This window comes from Brachyhypopomus gauderio, chromosome 2 (assembly GCF_052324685.1).
Source record: "Brachyhypopomus gauderio isolate BG-103 chromosome 2, BGAUD_0.2, whole genome shotgun sequence".
Classification (NCBI taxonomy): domain Eukaryota; kingdom Metazoa; phylum Chordata; class Actinopteri; order Gymnotiformes; family Hypopomidae; genus Brachyhypopomus; species Brachyhypopomus gauderio.
Genome location: NC_135212.1, coordinates 5,718,456 through 5,731,794, shown reverse-complemented (window position 1 = coordinate 5,731,794; position 13,339 = coordinate 5,718,456). Strand labels below are relative to the sequence as shown.

The window sequence follows — 13,339 nt, the reverse complement described above, 5'->3', positions numbered from 1 at the left end:
CACACACACAGGGAAACAACACTAACCACAGTTATGCTAATGCTAAGTGCGACGGTGGCCCTGTTTCCTGCATCACCACCAGTGGTGACGGGCCCCTATTGTAATGCCAGACTTACACAATGATTACCTCATTTTTTATGGGCATGTTTACAAAAGGCATAAAGGGAAGAAAAAAGACATCGACGCTAACGAAATTAGCTACTCCAGGATAACTGAGCGCTCAGCAGTCTGGAGCCGTCTGCACGAAGCCACCGGAACTGGAGGAATAGACACGCTCTTTATGTCCTCCGATACGATAAAAAAAGGCACGCGGGCCCTCTGCAAACCTGATGAAGTCGTGCCCACATGCAAAGAAAAAAAATCCTTAATTGAACCTGCCTCATTAGCAGAGTGCGTTGTGGAAACGCAGGGCGATAACCATCAGCTCGACGCGGAGAAACAAGTCGATAGCTGCCGGTTTGAACCACTGTGCAACAACATGAAATGGCCATCTGTGCCTTTGCAGGAAACTGGAAAACGTGGAAAACATCGCCAAACCCTCAGATCTTCGCTAGCGGCTACGGGAACGCCACACGCCTGTCTCCAGGCTTTCCAGCGACACCAACGCACGTCTCATCTCGCAAGGGGTCGTGTGGAGGAAGTACTAACGGGCCCGCTCACCTGCTGAGGTGGGCTGGCGCTGGTGGGCCACGTATGGAACTGATAAGTGGCCTGGTGGTGGCACCGGGATGGATGTGTAGCCAGTGACCTGAAGCCTTTTACACAAGATGGATCAAGCCCTGGTTCAGAATACATAATTATGCAGATTCACAGATTAAATGTATCAGCCAATAACTGTAGGCACAATACGACATTCTTAGTTGCACTCTGAAATGAATGAATGAACAAATGAATGAACAGAAACCTTCCAACTACTCTGTGTGAATGGCAATTCAGTGCTGTGGCGGGTTTCATAAAGCCAAACCAACACAGTTTTGGCCAACTACTGTCGTGACAGCACACATACAGTCAGACAGGTGTGCGTGTGACTCCCGTCAGCTAGCAGTGTGAACCCCCCCAACCGCTCCACCGCTGCCTCGGACGGAGCAAGCAACACCTGCGGTGACTACACGGCCATGCCGGCCCCAGGCGGAGCTGTGGGAGCCACCCCACCCCTCGGCGCCCGTCAGGGCTGTCCAAGTCCGAGCCCTGGTGGGGCGCTCACCCGTGTAGAGTTCACCAGTGGGCAGCGCTAACGCTAGAGGTTGGATCGCGTAACCTGATACCAGCGCCACAGTCAGGAACAACGGAGAACGGCAGCCGTGACACCTGAGGACTGACTGACAGGATGTGGGAGAACAGTCACACACACACACACACACACACACACACACACACACACACACACACACACACACACTGTGGAAACGCTGCTATTCGAAATCTTGACTAAAAAATGGCCAGATGTGACAGTTCCAGCCTGAAGGTTTAATAATATTTCTGTCTGCAAAGTTTTTTTTTCTCTTTGCTTTTATTTATTTTTTTGCTTCTTTCAACTGGTGTTTGAGCCCCGGTGATGTGGCTCTCCTGCAGGGAATCAGTGTGTGTGTGTGTGTGTGTGTGTGTGTGTGTGTGTGTGTGTGTGCGTGTGTGTCATACAGTAGAGGAATGCGTGTGTCACATCGCACTCAGGCAAGCAAGGACTGTGTGTGTGTGTGTGTGTGTGTGTGTGTGTGTGTGTGTGTGTGTGTGTGTGCGCGTGCGTGCCAAATGACACTCCTGCCTCCACCTCGGTCTAATGAGGGAGGAGGTCAGACAGAACGAAGACTTTATGCTGATAGGACACATTAAACGTATGTAGCAACACCTGCAACCAAAGTGATGGGACCTGGGGGGGGCCGGCAGTATCTTACGCCCAGCAGTGGATCTGTTTCAATCAGCAGGCACTCTCACTCACACGTCAAAACCCATGCAAGCATGTGCCACTTCTGTAGCCTGGCCCACTAATGCAAACAGTGGGGGCTGCATATCAATTATCCCTTTGTTGTTCGCGGTTTAAATCCTTTGTGCAATTTTTGGGACCGTCGTTTGTGTTGGAGGCTGTTGGGAAATTTCCACTAGAGGTGCCACAAAGCCGGTTATTCACGGGAATTATCCTCTCAATCAGTTTCAGTGGACTGCAAACAGGCTATTCTGTCAACTCATAGGAAAACCCATCACTCTCAAAGCTTCGTTTCACTTCCCTCTCATTTCTAATACTGTAAACACACACACACACACACACACACACACAATCTGCTCACCCTCCATCAGTGGACTTCCCAAATCTATTTGGAGGATGTTCTTGAACTTCTACCTACCCTCACTTCCAGCCCTGCCTCCCAAAACCCCCCACATGCAAAAACACCCAGGCGTGCTAACCACATTTTTGTCAAATAACCTGGATAAATACAGTCAAATACCCATCACCATGCGCAGAAAGAACCAGAAACCTCTGCTGTTGCCAAAAAAACCGTATTGCAGACATCTTGCAACAGCAAGGTTGTGAAAGCTGTGTATGGCCATGAAATAAAAGTGACAGTCAGACAAAGATCCAGATCAAAACAGAAGAGCTACACCACCTGTCCTCCGCCACATCCACCTGCCTAAAGAGGACAGAGATGGCCCTGGAACCCACCTACAACACTGCCAGAACAAACAAATGCTCCCTGCTTTAAAGTGTGCTCAGAGGGCCAGGGACTCCATGAAAGCATCTGGCTTTATATGGTGTCATTTGATATGTTTTTATACTCGTTACCTTCAAGTCAGCACCAAAATGAGACCTTTGATATCAAAACGATGCTGTATGCTTTTTTCAGTTCTTACTTTGAATGAGAGCATGTATAGTATAATTAAAAAAATTTAATGGGGGGGACCTAAACAAGAAATATAGTGTTTTAGGTTTCTAGGGCCTAGGCTGGATCCAGGAGAACACACCTTCTTGGTTTGAGGCCAACGTTTTTCACATGCGCAATCATTAAAGGCAGAAGATTCCCCAGAAACGTCCACAACTCAGCATTTTCGACAGACATCTGCATATTCTAAATATAAATAATCGTGACAAGCACAAATTGCAAGATAAGAGCACAGGCAACCTGAACACTTCAAACGGAGCAGTCTCCCAAGGTCACAAAGTTACACAACCTAGGGAGTCCCTGAGCACCTCTGACTGTGCGCTTTTGATCATCGTCATGGGAAACTATGCTTCTCTTTGACGTAGTCATTGTGCTCTTTGATAACCATCACTGCGTTTGTCAAGTTCACAGTGATGGTAAAATAAGGCAAGCTGGCTACTTCTCATTTAGCAGAAGTAAGCAGATGATTGCCGTTAGCCGGGTCCTGTCTCCGGCCGTGGCGTGCGTCACCCAGCAGGCCGATGAGTGATCATCTTATTGGACAGCAAGGGAGTGTCGTTTCATCAGTAAGGTACATCATTACCTGTTGCCTTAGAAATTAAAAGTGTAATTTCTCATAACCTCTGCAGTTTTACTTGATGGCTGCGGTGCACTTTCATTCGTTCGTGCGTGACTTTCCGTGTTTCGTTAGGTATATAACATGTTTCCAGGTTTGCCAGTTAGCATCTGGTTCTGGAATGTACAGCCACACACCGGAAGTCTCCGCCGTCCGTTTGATTCCACGATTATCTGTCGTCACTCTGGGTGTGGCAGGGAGCCAATCAGAAGCGACTTGACACAACGACAATTTTGTGCTGACCCGTGAATCTGATGCTGATACAACCAAGACCTCATCTCAGTCACAAATATATACTATAAATATTTTGTCCAGAATTAAACAATGTCGTCTGGATCTTGATGTTCAGCCCTCAACAAAAGACACAACAAAATAAGTATCAATTTCGTACAAGGACTCCGCAGGAAAGATCGTCCTCTCCGGTCCCCCCCCCCCACCCCCACCCAACAACAGTAGAGATCGCATTTCTCTATTTCATTGTTCTTTGGTTTCTGGATGATGAAGGGGCTGTTGGGAACTGTGATGCCTCCACACTTATCCGCCCGTGTTCTCGCCCGCCCTCCCCGTTTGCCGCCCAAACACCCACCCACCCCGGCCGTGAGATCACAGGCCCACCTCATCCACTCCTCGGCAAGTCGGCCGAGGACGTCGGGGCGAATGAGTGGAAACAGTTGAGACACTGCAAGCTCCTGTTCTAAGCTGCTGGCAATCCTGTTTACAAGCACAAGCAACCCCTGTGGAGGTGAGAAACAACAAAGACCGCGAGACTCGGAGTGGGAGGGAGGGAGAAAAGGATCCGAGGCGAAAGACAGAGAACACCAAGATAAAGAAAGAAGACTGAACCGGCCAGAGAGACAAACAAAGAGAAAGAAGGAAAACGGAGAAAGAAAGAAAGAAAGAAAGAAAGAAAGAGCAAGAGGTTCAGTGGAGGAAGGTCAGCAGCTGGGTACTCAAATGTCATCCTGTCCATCAGAGGTCAAATGGTCCACCTGAGGTTGCCCTGTCCACCTGAGGTCAAATGGTCCACCTGAGGTCGCCCTGTCCACCTGAGGTTGCCCTGTCCAACTGAGGTTGCCCTGTCCACCTGAGGTCGCCCTGTCCACCTGAGGTTGCCCTGTCCAACTGAGGTTGCCCTGTCCACCTGAGGTTGCCCTGTCCACCTGAGGTCAAATGGTCCACCTGAGGTTGCCCTGACCATCTGAGGTCGCCCTGTCCAACTGAGGTTGCCCTGTCCACCTGAGGTCAAATGGTCCACCTGAGGTCGCCCTGTCCATCTGAGGTTGCCCTGTCCATCTGAGGTCGCCCTGTCCAACTGAGGTCGCCCTGTCCACCTGAGGTTGCCCTGTCCACCTGAGGTCGCCCTGTCCACCTGAGGTCGCCCTGTCCACCTGAAGTCGCCCTGTTCATCTGAATTCGTCCTGTCCATCTGAGGTCGCCCTGTCCACCCGAGGTCGCCCTGTCCACCTGATGCCTCCTCCCCATTGGTGTGGCTCTGAGAACATCCGTGACCTGACACAGGTGGAGGTGGCGTGTAGGTGGATCTTAAAGACAGAATCGAGCAGGCGGACCGTCGGAGCACGCTGTCCCCATGGACAGCCCTGTGCAACACTGGCAACTTGGCTAATGGGAAAGAAATCGAGTCTATAACAGTCCTGCCAGAAACACTCAGCCACTGATATCCCGCTGGTCTAAAATATTAGCATTCGTAGTCGCCGCGGTAACGCACCTCAGACCAAATTACTCTAAATTATCACGTTTGATGGCTACATGGTGCAGTCACAATGAGTCTGCAGACATATTTACAAAAGCAGTGAGAATATAGCACTGTTGGGTTCTTGTCTTGATACTCGAACAGCGGACAGGGTAGTAGAGCCGGCCGAGGACGCCACACCTGTAACCGCAGCGACAGAAGCCAAGGCGATGGGGCCCTGACCCCTCCCCCGTCCGTCCGCCTCCGCACCCGAGGACATTTCCTCAAGACGTGTGGTGTCTATGATCAAAGCTGGGATAACCCAAACAAAAGAGCGCACGCACTTCAAAGGACACCATGTCAATATGACACTGCATGGTAACTGTTGCCCGCTAATTATGGGATGTGCCATGGGTCTTGCAGGAAAGCCATATTTTGAGCGCTCACTGTGAAATGGTACGTGGTTTCACTTTTTTTTATAAAATGAAAAGGGGGAAATAGGAATTTTTACATTTTGAAATCTGAAGCTGCTCCGTGTGTCAGTGAAACGCTGGGTCCTTAATGTCCATTAATTGTTCAACACTTTGAACTTTCCTTCAAAGAAATGAGAGACGTTTGGTTTGGTTTCTGCATGTTGTCAGCCAAACCTTTCAAATACAGATTACAGTCAACCATTAAAAATAAATATCTGGTTACTTTTTTAACAAGGAATCGAGCGAGTGGGAGACAACGTTAGGCCTGTAAGCAATGCTGAAATATTTATTTGAGTAACAATTTAAGTTAAATAGCTCTGGAAAAAGATGACAGAGAGGCACTGGAATATCTGGTGTCTCTGGACCTAAGGACATGGTCATTTCGGTCAAAGCTTATGACACAGACTATAAAAGCACGCTTGATAGGATCATTTAACGCAGATGATCTTGTGTATTCTAGTTGATGATGTTGATTGTAATGGAGACACAGCACCATAAAGTATACAATATTGTTTGTAAGGAGAGAAATGTTCAATGTGGTATGACACATGAAGTCCAGTTACAACAAAGAAGCATCTTAATCCACAGCTGTCTCATCTCCCGACCAGAACACTGAAAATGCACCAAAACGTTAGATAGACTATACGCGCAAAAAACATCCCTTATTAATGACCAAGGCCCGTTATAACGGGCGGATCGGAGGCGCACCGGGTCGAACGGACCGCGCGGTATGGACGGTATGTCCGATCGGGCTTTTAAAAAAAGGGAGATTGGGTCTTACGGGCTGTTTGGGTCGAATAGGCTGGTGATGTCTCTTCTGGACGCCGCTTCTCGGGTACTCGGCTTTGTTGGTACCGACCCGGTCCCTCTTCTCCCTGCCGCCGTCTCGCCCGTCTTCGCCGGAGTCCAGGGTACTGAAGTTCCACACGATGAGCGTTTGGACCAGTAGGACCGTGAGCGCCGCGATCAACGCCGAGCGCGAGCGGCGAGCCAACTTGCGCGCGCACGGACCGCCGACCATCTTCACCGTGAAGCGGCGAGCAGCCACTGTGGGGCTTTGTGGAGGAGCGTGGAGAGAGAGAGAGGGAGAGAGAGAGAGAGAGAGGGAGAGGGGGAGGAGGCTGGCGACGGCTTTAGATGAGGAGAGCGAGGGGCTTGAAGAGGACGAAGAGCCCCCGCGCGGAGATGCGCGCGAACTACACCGGAGGTTTGATAGTGCGCGAGCTCTCCTCACCAGAAGGCAAATAATTGATAAGATGCCGCCTCGCCAATAAGACACACTGTGTGATTGGTAGTGTGTGTGACTGAGTGTGTGATTTATCTCTATACGTTTTAGAAATTTATATCCTGCGTTTCTTGGCGGACTGGATAAATGCAGAGTGACTGTAGGCCCTGTTTATGGGGTTTTTCTATTGTAAAATGTTGGTTTGAGAAGAGCTCGGTGCATCTCGAGGAAGATAGCCTATACGCCTATATTGTTTTGTGTGTGTGTGTGTGTGTGTGTGTGTGTGTGTGTGTGTGTGTGTGTGTGTGTGTGTGTGTGTGTGTGTGTGTGAGGTGTGTGTGTGTGTGTGTGTGTGTGTGTGTTTGTGTGTGAGCGTGTGTGTGTATGTGTGTGTTTGTGTGAGCGTGTGTGTGTGTGTGTGTGTGTGTGTGTGTGTGTTTGTGTGAGCGTGTGTGTGTGTGTGTGTGTGTGTGTGTGTGTGTGAGGTGTGTGTGTGTGTGTGTGTGCGTGTGTGTATGTGTGTGTGTGAGCGTGTGTGTGTGTGTGTGTGTTTGTGTGAGCGTGTGTGTGTGTGTGTGTGTGAGGTGTGTGTGTGTGTGTGTGTGTGTGTGTGTGTGTGTGTGTGTACTACTCCTCACCTCAGGACAAAAGCGAGTGATGGATGATAAACCATGTTCCTGTGGGTCTGGGTTTTCCCCAGTGTACAGCCGTTGGACCAGTGTCTGCTAATTGTGGGTCTGAACCCATCAGAATCCAAAGAGAAACGTGAGGACGCTACAAACCACCAGAATGACTTGAGCACTTGAACAGGAGCGAGACACAGCCTACATTATTTTTTAATCAAGAGAGAAAACATCTCTCATCCAGCCCTAAGCGACAAGGAGACTTGGTTTCCATGGGAATAAAGCCTGTCCTTTCCGTTCCTGTGCCAGTTCAGAGAGGAAGGGAGTGAGAGAGTGTGCACCCCGTTCTTCTTACACCCGGCGGAAGTTTGGTGTGAGTGTGACAACCAAGGGATTCAAAGCAAAGCCCCACATGCAGCGTTTCTGCAGACCTGCTGTGGAGCAACACTAACATGATCAAACGTTCTTACCAGCGTTGTGCAACAGCCCTGAACTGTATTTGGTGGGTGGGGGGGGGGGGGGGGGGGGGGGGGGGGGGGGGGCATCACAGGAACCAGTACCCAACCAGAGCTGTGTGGGGTGGAAGCTGAAGGGGGGGGGGGGCATAGCCTAGGAATTTGTCCCCTGGGGTGCGTGTTCTCTTCACACGCCTCTCCTACAGAGAGCAGAACCAGAACCAGTCTCTCCTCACTCCCCACCCTCCTGTTCTGAAGAGCAGACCCTGTTGGAAACACTCTCTCTGTCTGTCTGTCTTTGTCTCTCTCTCTCTCTCTTCATCTTGTTTCTGGCTTGTAGTGGTAACAAACACCCCCCCCCCCCCACCACCACCACCCCACCACCCCCCAGGCATCAGCTGCCTGATCAAATGGGCTCACCGGATTGTGTAAGGCACACTGTTCGGTTTCACCAGGGTTTAGGGAAAAGCATTCCATCATCCTGGTTTTAAGCACCCAGTGGCCTCTTTCTCGGCAAGGCGCGACGCGCTCTCGCGTTTAGTCCACCTCCGCAGCTCTCTTTAGCACTCGCGCGCTCTTAAGACCGCGAGAAGCCTTCCGATATGTCATGCTAATGAGATCGCGCCTGTGAAGAGGGGAAAGAAACACCCTACAGATCAGCGAGACTCGTCAGCCGTTACGCACGTGAGACCTGCGAGCTCGTTTTAGTTCTGCTGTCGTTAAGAACAAAAAAAATTAAAAATAAAAAGGGGATGTGATACGCAGACGTGGAAACGGAGGTCAAAGTTCACCCAGTTTGGACGGCAGGAGGAATGCCCATAATCATGTCGCGTCTTGCTAACTGGACCGTGCCCAGTTTGAGATGCTGTGACCCGTCTGGGCAGTGGAGCATCCCCAGGTGTCCGTCCTTATGCCTGCTGGTCCTTATGCCTGCTGGTCCTGCTGTTGGTCCTCAATGCCAGAGCCAGTTCCAGCCTTAATTTAACATACGTGGTTCTAATGTTGAGATACGGACCAGTTCAACGTGTGGGGCTGCACGATGCTTCACACATTCATTTTTCCCCATTATTAATGTTTCGTTATATCGACCATTTTAATGTGGGGGCCTGTTGGATAATATTTGGTGGGGTATTCAAGGACGTTTGACTGAACTTTCTCTACGTGCGATCCGTCAGTCAGCCGTATGAATACTACTCTCAGATATCCAGGCATGTCTCGTATTAATAATGTGTTTGATTTATAAAGTGCCTTCTCAGACCTCATGGTCACTGAACATGTCAACAGTGGTGACAGTGAACACCCAATCAACATGAAGTCAACAATACACACACATTACAGACAAAAACAGACAACGAAACTGCTAAAATTATGAGGCAATGACAGATGAAGACAGAAGGGAGAAGTGTTAGTGAAGACGTTAGTGTTAGTGAAGACGTTAGTGTTAGTGAAGTGATTAGTGTTAGTGTTTGGGTTTGTGTTAGTGAAGGGGTTAGTGTCAGTTTAGGGGGGTTGTGTTAGTGTAGGGGGTTAGTGTTAGTGAAGGTGTTAGTGTAGGGATTAGTGTTAATGAAGGGGGGTTGTGTTAGTGACAGGGTTAGTGTTAGTGTAGGGGTTAGTGTTAGTGTAGGGGGTTTTGTTAGTGTAGGGGTTGTGTTAGTGAAGGGGCTAGTGTTAGTGAAGGGGGTTGTGTTAGTGACAGGGTTAGTGTTAGTGTAGGGGTAAGTGTTAGTAAAGGGTTTAGTGTTAGTGCAGGGGTTAGTGTTAGTGTAGGGGTTGTGTTAGTGAAGGGGTTAGTGTTAGTGTAGGGGTTGTGTTAGTGAAGAGGTTAGTGTTAGTGAAGGGGGTTGTGTTAGTGACGGGGTTAGTGTTAGTGTAGGGGTAAGTGTTAGTAAAGGGTTTAGTGTTAGTGCAGGGGTTAGTGTTAGTGTAGGGGTTGTGTTAGTGAAGGGGTTAGTGTTAGCGTAGGGGGTTAGTGTTAGTGAAGGTGTTAGTGTTAGTGAAGGGGTTAGTGTTAGTGACGGGGTTAGTGTTAGTGAAGGGGTTAGTGTTAGTGTAGGGGTTGGTGTTAGTGAAGGTGTTAGTGACGGGGTTAGTGTTAGTGAAGGGGTTAGTGTTAGTGTAGGGGTTGGTGTTAGTGAAGGTGTTAGTGACGGGGTTAGTGTTAGTTTGAGGTTAGTGTAAGTGTAGGGGTTAGTGTTAGTGAAGTGGGGTTGTGTTAGTGACGGGGTTAGTGTTAGTGAAGGGGGGTTGTGTTAGTGATGGGGTTAGTGTTAGTTTGAGGTTAGTGTTAGTGAAGGAGTTAGTGTTAGTGAAAGTGTTAGTGTTAGTGAAGGGGTTAGTGTTAGTGAAGGGGTTAGTGTTAGTGAAAGTGTTAGTGTTAGTGAAGAGGTTAGTGTTAGTGAAGGGGGTTGTGTTAGTGAAGGGGTTAGTGTTAGTTTGAGGTTAGTGTTAGTGAAGGAGTTAGTGTTAGTGAAAGTGTTAGTGAAGGGGTTAGTGTTAGTGAAAGTGTTAGTGTTAGTGAAGGGGTTAGTGTTAGTGAACGTGTTAGTGTTAGTGAAGGGGTTAGTGTTAGTGAAGAGGCCATAGTACTAACGACCCTGTGCCCAGGAAGAGAGTCTGGTGTTCAGAGCACCTAACATCCCTGAGCAGAGGAGCTGAGTGTATGCGGGGATATATAGATGAAAGAGAGGAACTCAACTGCATGGGGGGATAGCTCAACATCTTAAAGTTAATGAGTAGTAGCGTTAAGCTTTAAGCGAGCGCATAAATTAATTAGCAGCCAGTGTAAATGATGTAAGGTGGGTGTGATTTGCTCTGGATGTTTACTAAGAGTGAGCAGCCTCGTGTCTGAACTCAGCACACTGAACTCAGTTCACGCTTTCTGAAGGACGACTGGTGAGAAAGGAGACCGTGTGGACCTGCACTAACCCGGTCCAGAGGCAGTAAAGGCACGCCTGACTCATGTGACCCACAGATTCCTTACGATGTGTCTCAGCAGGAAAAACAGGACAGCCATGACAGAGGTAAACGTGGCCCCTTTATGACTCACAGTAGCAGCTTCTGGCCAGAGAGCGGAGCATCCGGGGGAGACACAGCTCCTCTACATCTAGTGCCTGTGAGACTCAAATCTTACAAAGGAGCCTTGACTTGACAAAATGCAGAATCACAGAGTACAACGTGGGATCAGATGTACATGGGATGGATTCTCAGAGGAAGGAGCCCAAGCGTGTGTGTGTGTGTGTGTGTGTGTGTGTGTGTACCAGCTCACATCACAGAGCCCAGCACCACGTTGTCCATGTCCACCACGGTTGTCCTGTCCGAAGGCGGTGGGTGAGATGAAGGTGTTCTGCGTGAGGCCATAACTCAGATTCTGTCCTCGGGGGCCTCGTGTGTCCTGATTGATGACATCACACAGCACGCCCTGCCTTGGCCGAGTCACCGACCTTGACCCCACACACACCAACCTCTCATCAGTCACACAGTTCTGTCTGCACACATCCGTCAGCGCCCACACACACACACACACACACACACACACACACACTGGGCCCAGACATATATCTTTGTGAACATAGACAGATTGACCTCTCTCTTCCACCAAGTCATTTTTAGCCTCAAATTGATCGCTTGAATAATTTAGTCTCCGTTAATTAACCTCTACAAATTGTTTCCTCTTGAGCTCATCTTACCTGTGACATTAGAACGGCTCACCATGTGCAGATTTTTATGTTTTTATTAAATTTTATGTTTTTAGGGGGAGCGGACATGTTCCTTTTTGACACTGTGCTGAGACGTGCCAGATCTCGTAAAAAAAAAACATTTCTATTAATAAAATAAAAGTCTAGATGCTGCCAGGCAGGTTGAAGTCAAACCAAGAGTGCACGTGACATCGTTAGATGGGGGTTCGGCTCCGCCCTGCTCCACCCAGCTCCGCCCCCCGCTCGCCTTGGCGCTGTGCCCTCTCACCTCTCACCCCCCGTTCTCCCCGGTGTGCGCCCTTGCACGTGCATGACCCTACACAGCTGCCGTAGCGACCACCGACATCCCCTGCGCACACACGCTCCACCGAAGCCCTCGATTCTCTGGGCGTCCGCAGCGAGGCCGAACCTCCCCACCTCCTTCGGCGTACGCGGGACCGGTCCCGACGCGGGACCCGGGGTGTGTGAGAGGAACAAGGCTTTGGTGCTCTGGCAAGTTGCCCAGGGCGACGATCACTCCAGCCTGGGTGCCACAGAACCCCCCCCACACACCCTGTTGCACACGAGTGTGTCACGCCGCCGCCTACATACCAGCAGTGTGTTGGGACTGGCCCAGTACAGAGGGACAGCACATGTCCTGAGGCCATATATATGTGTGTGTGTGTGTGTGTGTGTGTGTGTGTGTGTGTGTGTGTGTGTGTGTGTGTGTGTGTGTGTGTGTGTGTGTGTGTGTGTGAGTGTGTGTGTGTGTGTGTGTGTGTCGTGTGTGTGTGTGTGTATGTGTGTGTGTGTGTGTGTCTGTTGTGTGTGTGTGTGTGTGTCTGTGTGTGTGTGTGTGTGTGTGTCTGTGTGTGTGTGTGAGTGTGTGTGTGTGTGAGTGAGTGTGTATGCATGTCCACAAATAGCATGCTCTGTCCCACAGTTCTACTATAATGTGGGATTGTGAAATGGACGTCATCCAATCCTGGTTAAAAATGTGGAAGAAATCATAATAAAACACAGTCATAATAAAGCAAGTGTGCAGGATGGTGTATTACCAAGTGAAACGATGCACCATTAATGTTATACTGAAGCATGTTTAATTTTTATATTCCTAACATATTTGTGACAGCCAAACTAAAGCGAACGAATTATATCATGAGCAGTGAAATTTTGGCTAGAGTCGCTCCAAACAGCTCAAATCGGAACTGACCGTTTTTCGGTCCATATGTGTTTCCATGGCGCTAGACGTATCGCTAGCTGTCATTAGTAGCTTTGTTTACAGAACGAGGTACGTTTTTAGCACTGGGGCCTGATGGATTTGCACTGTCAAAACACTCTGCTTGCCAAAACACAGCAAGGGTTCCATTTATTTTGATCGTGTCCAGTCGAATAAATTAATAAATAAAAACAAAAAGATAGTAAAAAAGGTATTTCCGTGCAACCTCTCGCTGGGGTCTCACAGCCAGCGGGTGCTCCTGACATCCAGAGGACTTCCAGCCTGGAGATCCCATAATCCTGGAGAATCCAAATATGGGCGATGAGAGATGAGATTTTCATTTTTTCATCAGAGCTTACAGGGAACCTACGTCTGGTCGGGCTACGTGGATTTGTGGCAGATAGTTTGTGTTCTTTCCAGGGTTAAAGTATACACAGGCTGGGATATATATTTAGCCAGGACTGGTAAGGTCCCTATGGCCTCGCCGT

General features: G+C 49.2%; 1 protein-coding gene across 1 annotated transcript in view; it reads right to left on the bottom strand.

Annotated features, from left to right (window-relative positions):
* The window catches only part of xylt1 (xylosyltransferase I), a 50,465-nt gene extending 43,739 nt beyond the window's left edge, over nt 1-6,726 (bottom strand). The window contains exon 1 of the mRNA XM_076993689.1: nt 6,434-6,726. Within this exon, the coding sequence (XP_076849804.1) occupies nt 6,434-6,673 (240 nt within the window). The 5' untranslated portion in view covers nt 6,674-6,726. The remainder of the gene's footprint in view (nt 1-6,433) is intronic.
* Nucleotides 6,727-13,339: the final 6,613 nt, after the last annotated feature.